Raw genomic sequence first — 9,657 nt, forward strand, 5'->3', positions numbered from 1 at the left:
ACAATTGTTTTTTAATCTCACAATTAATCATGATTTTTAAAAATCATTTGACAGCCCTAAAGCTATGTATGAATACATTATTTCTTCTTTGCTGTGTTTTGTGACCTCACCAAAGTGCTTTTGTTCCCCTATTTTATGGGATTCACAGGCTTTTTCCTGAAAGAGAAATTGAGAAGATAGGAGCTGTTTGCCTCTCATTCATCTCCAAGTATTCTTCTTTACTCTTTTCAATAAGAGCAAAGGAGCATTAAATTATATTGAAAGGCAGCACATTAAAAACTGATAAGAATTTTTTTTACACAGGGCATAATTAACCTATGGAACTCATTGCTACCGTATCACATGGAAGACAAGAGCTTAGTAGGATTTTAAAACAATAGACACTTATATGTATCTTGAGAACATTCACAGATACATTAGATTGGGATGTCAGCCCTTAAGTTTGAGGTCATAAGGCAACCTCTAGATTAAAAAATTCTATCCACTACAGGGATTTTACATGCACCTTTGAAACCTCTGTTACTGGCCACTCTGAGACAGGATGCTAGAACAGAGGAACAACTGGTATAAACCAGTATAGCAATTCCTATATTCTAACATCCTATGTTATTAGTTCTTTAAGCCCCTGTCAGCCTCAATAGTAAGAAACCAGACTATTTAATAGGTCCCCTTCATAATAGTGCAAAGTAACACCCCTACCTTTGTGGGTTTTGTCACAATTTTGGAAGCACTCATTTACCCTGACCCACCCATAAACAAGACTGTACTTTTTAAATGAATCTGCAACACCAGAAATTCTGATATTTTGTCATTCCTGGATACTGTCCACCAGGGCTGGCTCCAGGCACCAGCTTACCAAGCAGATGCTTGGGGCGGCCACTTCGGAGAGGGGCGGCACGTCCAGCTGTTTGGCAGCAATTCGGCGAACGGTCCCTCACTCCTGCTCGCAGCGAAGGACCTCCCACCGAATTGCCGCTGCAGATCGCAATTGCGGCTTTTTGTTGTTGTTGTTTGGATGCTTGGGGGCGGCCAAAACTCTGGAGCTGTCCCTGCTGTCCACTTCTGAAAAGTGAAACCTCCAGGAATAATAATATACCACTGCCTTTTATAGTACCATTGAGTGGATAAGAAATTTTGGAAAAAGGCTGAGGATGGGTTGGTTCAGACAAACAGCAAAGCTTTTTGTTTGTTGCTATCACTGTGTGTTGATCTCATGAGCTATTTATAACCTTACCAAGCAAACAAGCTGAGCCGTCAGATGCGATAAGGAACTAAGGCGTACCTGCCTTTTCACTCTACTGCTGAGCAGCAATGTGGGCTCAGCATGTAGTTCCTCAGAGTGAACAAATACCCAGACTACTCTCCTCACTTACTGGGACCTAATTGTTATTCTTAGAGAAAAAGTATTGAAAATTTATTTCCCGTAAAGTCATGTTAAAGATTAGGTTTGACCCAACGGAAGCCTGGTGATCTGCGGTTTGAACTCAGAATGCAGGCATCTCTCTAGACTGGAAGAAAGATGTGCATTCAAGCAGTTTACGTTTATAAGCAGTTTTATAAGCAGAAATGAACAAAAAAATGTTAGGTTTGGTGCCAGAGATCAATCTAAATAACTGCTAACAAGAGGGAAAGTGATTCTATTCAAATTTAAACACAATTGTATTTTGATAAACCAAAATCTGCTCATCCAGTCCAGTAGAAATGTAAGTTCATTCAGAAGACAGGACCCCAAGAGCATGTTTCTACCAGTCCATTTTTATTGTAACTGGAGTCTTTTTTTGCTTTGAGGCTCTGCTGTAAAATGTGAACGTGTCTGGTTAAATGATAGATATTTCATTTAGCAAAACTTGTCTTTAACTTCAATAGTGTATCTTGCATTTTATTTGGAAAAACTCACAGGTATTTTCCAGAAGATGAATTGTGACAATTGAAGCTTTTTTGCAAAATTTCTTGGAAGAGGTTTTCTGCAACTCAGAGTAGTAGTTGTCTAATCAGTTTGTGTACTAGCTAGAGGACAACTTAATCAGGAAAAAAGGGGACAGGTGAGGGGAACAGAAATGTTGTAAGATAGTGTAGAGAAGTGATAACTGTAAAAGAGAAGTTAATAAAACAAGTCCTGTATATACAAAATGTTGTTCAACACACAAAATAAATTATCTTGCAACTCCAACTTGAATGGAAGAAAAAATATCCCCGAAATGAGCTGGTGTATGTGCAATTTACTTTGGTTTGGCATGAAATAATATTTCCATTAGTAAAGCCTTCTGTATTGATCTTACCTTTCTTTTTAATTTTTTTTAATCTTGGACAGTTTGCACTTTGTCTTTTCATCTCTGTTTTGTTTGGTCCCCCTTCCACTAGACAATTTGACATTTTTGCATCTCTTTTCTTTGCTTTGTTCAGCATCACAATGTTTGTTGCTACTTTTGTGGGGTGTTATTCCCCCTTTCCTCTTCCCAAAATTTGACACCCACTTTGATCTTTTTAGGAGCATCTTTTTTCTTTATCAGCACTTGCTTATGGTATGAATCGCCTCCTTTTTGTTCAGAAAACATTATTAGTGTTCCAGCAGTGCTGGGATGGCTTTTATCTCCCTGTGGAATCTCATTAGCTTTACATCACAATAGGAACAGCATATGTGCAGCTATGCCAAAGTAGCCAGTGAATTTGAATTTGTTAATGGCAATATTTCTCTTCAAGCAACTTTTTCCCACATCTTCAATGCTGAGAAAAAACAGCTTTGTTTTTCGGGGGGAAAATACTGTTCATTAGAGGTAGAAATATCAGTAGAAGGGGAACTGTTACTCATAAATATCTTTAGAACTGCCTGTTTTTTTGAAGTCTGGTACTGTCCTATAAATCTGAGTGCTATCTCTAAAAAAAAAAAATAGCTAGTAGGATTTGAAGTGTGAAGAGATTATCATAATCCATGAGATTTAATTAAAGAAATGACTGACTGGTTTAAGTTAGGAAGCTGTAAATTACTATTGTTTGTTGTTAATAATTAACTATTTTATTGCTAATTATCATTATATTGCGGTAGCTCCCAAAGACCCCAGTTAGGGTCAGGACCTCATTATGTTCTGCACAGTACACACTCGTGGGAAAATATAGTCCCTGCCCTAAAGATAATCTTATTCACAGTCAGCAGCAATTTACTCCATAAGTAGTACCATTTTAATCAATGAGGCTATTTTCAGAATAATGTATTAGTCTACATGAATAATTGATGGCAGAATCTGGCCCAAAGAAATTAGTATTTTTCATGGTATTAGTTTAAATTCAGTTAAATATGCTTTAAAATGAGGCTTGATGAAAAATAGGCTACCTTGGTCCAACTATCAGTATAGGAAGTTTGAGGTAACCAACTGTACTGTGTGAATTAGAGAGGAGCCTGTCTCTTTCTTGAAAAAACACAACTAACCACTGGACAATGATATAATTTGATATTCTTATATCCAGGGTGATGCTGGTAAGCACCATAAGATCATAGTCATAGATTTTTAAGGTCAAGAGTGATCAGTTTGACTTCTTGTATAACATGAGCAGGAGAATTCCACCAATAATTCCTGCATCAAGCCCATAACTTACGGTTGAGCTACAGCATATCTTTTAGAAAGCCCCTCAGTCTTGATGTAAAGACTTCAGTGATGGAGTGTCTACCACAGCCATGGTAAATTGTTCCAATGGTTAAGTACCAGCACTGTCAAACAAAAATTCCATCTTATTTTCAGTCTCAATATGTCTCACTTCAACTTGCAGCCATTGGCTCTTGTCATGACTTTGTCTGGTAGATTAAAAAGCCCCCTGCTATCAGAAACCTTCTCCCCGTGTAAATTGGTAAGTAGACCATGAACATATTTGTAGAGTCTTGGTTACAGAGGAGACCAAGAAGAGTGCTAAATCTGTATCGGTTTGATGTAAACAACCTTAAATGGGACTTTAAGAATGATCTTTCCTTTCCTTTTCTGTTAGAAGAGGGTATCCATTTTTCCATGAAAACATGGTACTATACAGATAAATAATGCTGTCAAATATGAAATCTTTGTGGGGAAGAGTGGAATCATTTTTTTAAAATAGTATAAAATAGCTTGACTTTTAAGAGGTCTTCCACTCCTTTTCCCACAAGATTGTCTACCTAGACAATTTACATTTGGTATTGGAATTGAAACTTGAAAATCATTTTCCTCATCCAGAAAAGGGAAAATTGTTTGTGTATGAATAAAATTAGTTCTCTGAGTTCAAAATTAGTGAGTTCTCTGCTTCATCACTGTGGATCTTTTCCTCCATAGAGTAAATCAACGTGACTTAAGGGAACATAAAACTTAGGAAAAATGGCAAAAAGGAAATGTAGGCCTATAAAGAAGAGAACACTTAGGATTTTCCTCTGAAGCTGTTTGCTAGTGGTTCAGCTTGTTAATGACTCTGTAGTGCACACTGGGTTTCCTTTGTAGAGCCACAGCCAGGAGGGTATTATTCTACTCTTCTTCACTGTAGAAAGCTAAAATACAAGTTAAGCAAATTCCTTGATGTAGCTCTTGTTTTGAATATTACACTGTTCTTTTCTCAAGATTTCTGCCTATCATAATTTATATAGAAAACCTCTATAGTGCTTTCCACCTAAGGATCTCAAAGTGCCTTACAAAGGTGGGTCAGTAAACGGAGGCATAGAAAAATTAAGTGACTTGCCCAGTGTCATTCAGTGAGTCATTAGCAGAATTGGGAATAGAACCTATTTCTCCCGGCTTACAGACCCCTTCTTTAATGACTTAAACCCTGTTTCCTCCCTATATTATTAGCTATTACCATGCTGTTGCATTTTAAAGGTGCTTTTTAGTTTTTAGTGTTTGTGGATGAAAACACTAATTACATTTGTGTCTTAATGAATTATCTTGTGTAGAGAGCTAAAGAATGGGACTGTGTTTGAGAAAGCCACATAAACATCTTTGTGTTGCTCTCTGAATATCTTGGGTGTCATGTAATTCTTTTTCACATCTTCCTTTTGAGATATTATGCTGTTTCTATATAAAGTAACACATCTTTGTCTGAAACAATGAATTAATAAGGAGGTCTTTCCCTTCTATCTGTGGTACAGGTGACAGATCATGCAACCACTGCTTTATTGCATTACCAGCTGCCCCAGATGCCAGATGTGGTGGTCAGATCCTTCATGGTAAGCTTATTTTAAAAGAAATTCTTCCAGCTGGACTTCAGCCTGGTGAGAGTGAGTGATACCAGGCAGTTTGTTACACAGAGTAATTGCCCATATTTAAAGTGGTTAAAAATAATTATTTACTAAATTCCTCAACTCACAACTGAAGAAGGTAGCCAATGTTATTAGTAATTAATACTCTTTAAAGTAAATAGTGCCGTTCTTAGTATACTGGGTTGGATGGTATTCGAAGATTCCTGTATATACAACTGTATAACTCATTATAGCTCTCAGTGTTTGCTTGCTAAATCTTATCTGTGAAACTGGTCTGGGGTCAGCTCTGAAACTGACATGCAAATGAGGCCAAATTCTCAGTTATGATCTGTCCCCTTTGGACTCAAGCAATGTAAAAGAGCTGGATTCTGGCTGTCATTGGCCAGCTGAGAATTCCCATTTGAGGAGAACCCCTAACTGGCGTAAAAGCAGCAGAGCCCTGCCTTTTACCAACCGTACCTTCTGGCATGGAGTGCACATTGAGGGATGGGAGAGGACATGTCGGTAGGGGGCTGGCTGGCACTCCACTTTGCTACGTCAGTCTTCAGCTCATACCTGGTTCCTCAGGGACCACACAACTCTGGCATAATTCTTGCCACGGCTGGCACAGACTGGCTCTCGGAATCAAGAGGGGACAAGTGCGCACTTGTGCACATGCGCGCACACACCCCCACAGACCTGTCCCACAGTTTTACCAGAAAGAATGATTTATTCTGAAATATTAAGTAGTACTATTTATTAAGAATTACCTAATTTATTTAGGTATTTATTTATTCCAGACTAACACGGCTACCCCTCTGATACTAATTTATTTAAACCAATCTGTCTCCATATACAGATTTCAGTTCACCACGTATAAACTTTGAATATATTTATAATTTTGTTTGTAAAAACAGATTTCTGTATAAACTGTACTGCTGTCTGGTGAGTAAGAACAATGGTTCCTTATTCAGTACTCTTTCTGGCAGGATATAGTTTGGCAGTGGAAAACAGCTAGGGCTCAATCTACCCCACCTACTGTCGAAGAAACACTTTTTCACTGCTCATAAAATTTATTTCAACTTTTTTATAACTGTCCAGAATAAGTGATAGAGACATGGGCATTTTTTAAAATCAGGATCCGGTTTGCTTTGTCTCCCATCAGTCTCCACCACTCCTGGAGAAAACTTAGATTCCCACGTGGGAAGTTGTAAATTGCTCTTTCATGTTCCAGTTGTTAGAAGTCTGATTTCAAAACTGTTGAACTCCTTTACCTGTTGCATTTATTTAGTTAATTTATAAAATGGCCACCAAGCTAAAATACTTGTGTAAAACACTTTTCTATTAGGGAGCATCTTACAATGAGAGTCTTTAGCTACAAAATGGCAGAAGTAGGCCTTACTGGTCCAATCCATGTTGCAGGATGTACCTGAAAACTAATGTTTCAAGAACCGGTAGCACATTTGCCTGTGCGTCGACCTGTCATACTGATTTGATAAAACACTACTGAAAACTTCAGCAAAGCAAAAACACAAGCTCATCATAAGTATCAATGTGTCGGTCCTTTTACATGTCAGGTGTTCAGTCCATTTGTCAGGATGTAATGAAGTACATTATTTTTCTTTCAAAAGGTGTTTAAATGTACAATTTAACTTCATTTACTTAATTCTATATTATGGTTCAGACAATTTTATTTTCTCTGGTGCAAGCTAAGTCAAACAGAGCTGAAGTGAATAGCTGCAGCTTACCTATAGTATTCTGTTGCCCATGTCCCTACAGTTACTGCTAAACCCAGAGATGATCTAGTTCTTTTTGAGGAAAGTTATTGACTGCCTTAGATTCTGCTGCTATAGAGAAGGCTCTGATGAAGATGCAAGGATTTGTTTCAATAAATTCACTTGACCTCTTCTTCAGAGAACAATTTTCTCTTATTGATGTAATTCAGTAGGACTTTAAATGACAAGATTCATGTGCATCCTTCACACTGTGAAGCTGCTTGTCTTGAGTTTTTTAGTTGCATATCTCCTTGAGTTTGGAATTGAGTTATGTAATGTACATTCTTATCTATGACAACCTGGTTAAGAGAGAAAACCTTTACTTGGGAATGTTTTAAGCTGTTTGTTGTTTATCACTTGACAACATTTTTTCTTTTGTAGCAGCATCATCAAATATAAGATTTTATAGTATTTTTATGACCAATAAGTACTATCTTCAAACTACATTAGAAAGAAAATTAGTGAACCTGATGTGAAAGTCATATACTGTATCTTCATCTATTAAGAGTTCAGGTTTCTGCACTGTGACTGCAGCAGAGGTGTGGTAGAGGAATAACAAAAAGAAAGAAACCAATATCCAGTTTACCAGGGCACAAGTATCAGAGAATGATGGAGCATAATCCTATGTCAGTTGGAATGTGAGGAGCATTGGTTGTCCATGGTGACCCTTTAGCTACAAATAACTTCTTCTCCCAGCATGAATTTCTGTTTACCAGGTTGCTTAATGAGAGAGAGTAGGGACTCCAGCAAAATGAAAATCAGCTGTCTTGTGACCTTGTAGTTTTCTGCATGCTTCCATTTCTATAAAATCACTGTATATCTTGTTGGGCGCAAGCCAAGGTACGTTCTCGATCCTCAGTATCATTTTGTTTGACAGGAATGATAACATTGGGGAGCATCCATATCCAGTTTGTTTAATTTCTCTCTATGCTTTTCTTTTTAGACCTGGTTAAGAAGTTACATAAAGCTGTTCCAGGCTCCATGCCAGCGCTGTGGAAAGTTTTTGCAGGATGGCCTTCCACCTACGTGGAGAGATTTCCGAACGCTTGAGGCTTTTCATGACACTTGCAGGCAGTAGTAGCATGACCCAGTCCCTGATCTCGCAAGAAGGAAAGCGAATGGGACTTATGGACAGAACAGGCCTTCAGATGAGCTCTGAAGAATGCGGATGGTTCATTAGTTGATTCCCTTTCTGAACATTAATATACACGTTCCCTCCTGTAGTGAAGTTTTCTTACTGAGAAGTAAAGCAGCACTATGCATTTGGCCATTAAAAAAGAAGTCTCTGTCCAAGGTACTAATGAGGATTTTATTTTATTTTATTTTATTTTATTTTTACTTCAATTAATGCACAAGGGAAAAGGTGGGGAAAAGTTACTGTTATAGGCAGATCATACATGGTCATATTGGGGTGTTTGTGCTGAAGTCATTCTCTGGGAACTGTCAGTTGTAGTCATTGAAATGAATAACTGATGTTTTAATGAGAATATCCATGTACAATGTACATTTTGCTACAAAATTCACAATGGAGGCAAACTTATTTTTGTGAACTATAAAAAAACTTTGTATTCAAAAAGTATGTGTCATTTACTTTGTTACTCTGTAACACACTTTAGGTTCATTTTGTGTGTGTTTCACAGTTTTTGACTTTTTAAAAAACTGGAATAATTAAAAAACAATGCTATTAGAATTTTTTTCTTTGCAAGGATGGTTCTCTATGCTGCTCTTATTCTGGAAGAGAGTATAGTGTTGATAAACATGAAATTTCAAAGGCATGTGGCAGCTTGGAAGATGGATTGTACTTTTTGAGAGAGGAAACAGATGTTTCCCTTTACTAAAATTGCAATGAAAAATGTTAGCAAAATCTGCGGGTATTGAGTGGTTAGAAAATATGTGGTGAGCAGTCACAGTGTGTCTAATTCATTTGCCCCATTTTAGTATTGAAAGTTCTAAAATAAATTTAGGCTTTAAGCACAGCTTCTTTAGTGCAGACATACTTATTCAGCAGTGTGATGATTTAAAACTTGTGTGGGTTTTTTTTTTTCCTATAGCACTCTAGCTAAGGGTAACATGTCCACCTATAGTGCTGGTCCCCACAGAGCATAAGAGCACAGGTAATAAGCCTGAATTGAAAGTCTCTGGTTCAGTCTTCACTGATGACTCAAGGTGGGGTTGTTGCAAATAAATGCTGATTGAGTGTAGGTAGCCTCTCATACTTTTCTGGGCAATCATAGATTGTATCTGTCCCTGTCCCTATCAGTCATTTGGCTGTGCTTCCCTTTAGTGCACCTTTATTACCTTCACAAACCTAATGAAGCCAATAGGGGGAGGGCTAGAGAAGGGCTGTCACTGTTAATTGTTTATTTTTCAGCAGATTTGATGTTGAATCCTAATGGTGCAAACTCATTTTTGTAGCCCCTACGGTTGTGTGGAGAGTGCCTCTTGCTGAAAAGTGAGAAGAATCTTTCTGAAGACTTTGTTTTTAGAGAAGACTGTTGAGTAAAGTTATCTCCTCTTGGTGGCCATGTTCAGTAAGGTATTGCACGTAGTCCATTTTATGCAAAGAGCTTAAAGTGCTCTGCTGATATCAGTGGATTAAGTCTACAGTCCAGCGGTGCAAGATGCTATTATTTAAATAGGTACAGAAACTGAAAAATTGAGAGGTTGCAACTGTCATTGTATATAGTTATGGTACTG

The 9,657-nt window shown here is 37.7% G+C and overlaps 1 protein-coding gene across 3 annotated transcripts in view; it reads left to right on the plus strand.

Moving 5' to 3' along the window:
* MED27 (mediator complex subunit 27) overlaps nucleotides 1-8,876 on the plus strand; it is a 180,883-nt gene extending 172,007 nt beyond the window's left edge. Inside the window, exons 7-8 of one of the 3 annotated variants that reach the window (XM_054007643.1) lie at nucleotides 5,096-5,173; nucleotides 7,258-7,885. In XM_054007643.1, coding sequence (XP_053863618.1) covers nucleotides 5,096-5,173; nucleotides 7,258-7,341 — 162 coding nt within the window. In that variant the 3' untranslated portion in view covers nucleotides 7,342-7,885. The other 2 variants (XM_054007644.1, XM_054007642.1) reach the window with 2 other exon arrangements.
* Nucleotides 8,877-9,657: the final 781 nt, after the last annotated feature.

The sequence above is a fragment of the Malaclemys terrapin genome, chromosome 17 (genome assembly GCF_027887155.1).
Source record: "Malaclemys terrapin pileata isolate rMalTer1 chromosome 17, rMalTer1.hap1, whole genome shotgun sequence".
In the NCBI taxonomy this organism is placed as follows: Eukaryota; Metazoa; Chordata; order Testudines; family Emydidae; genus Malaclemys; species Malaclemys terrapin.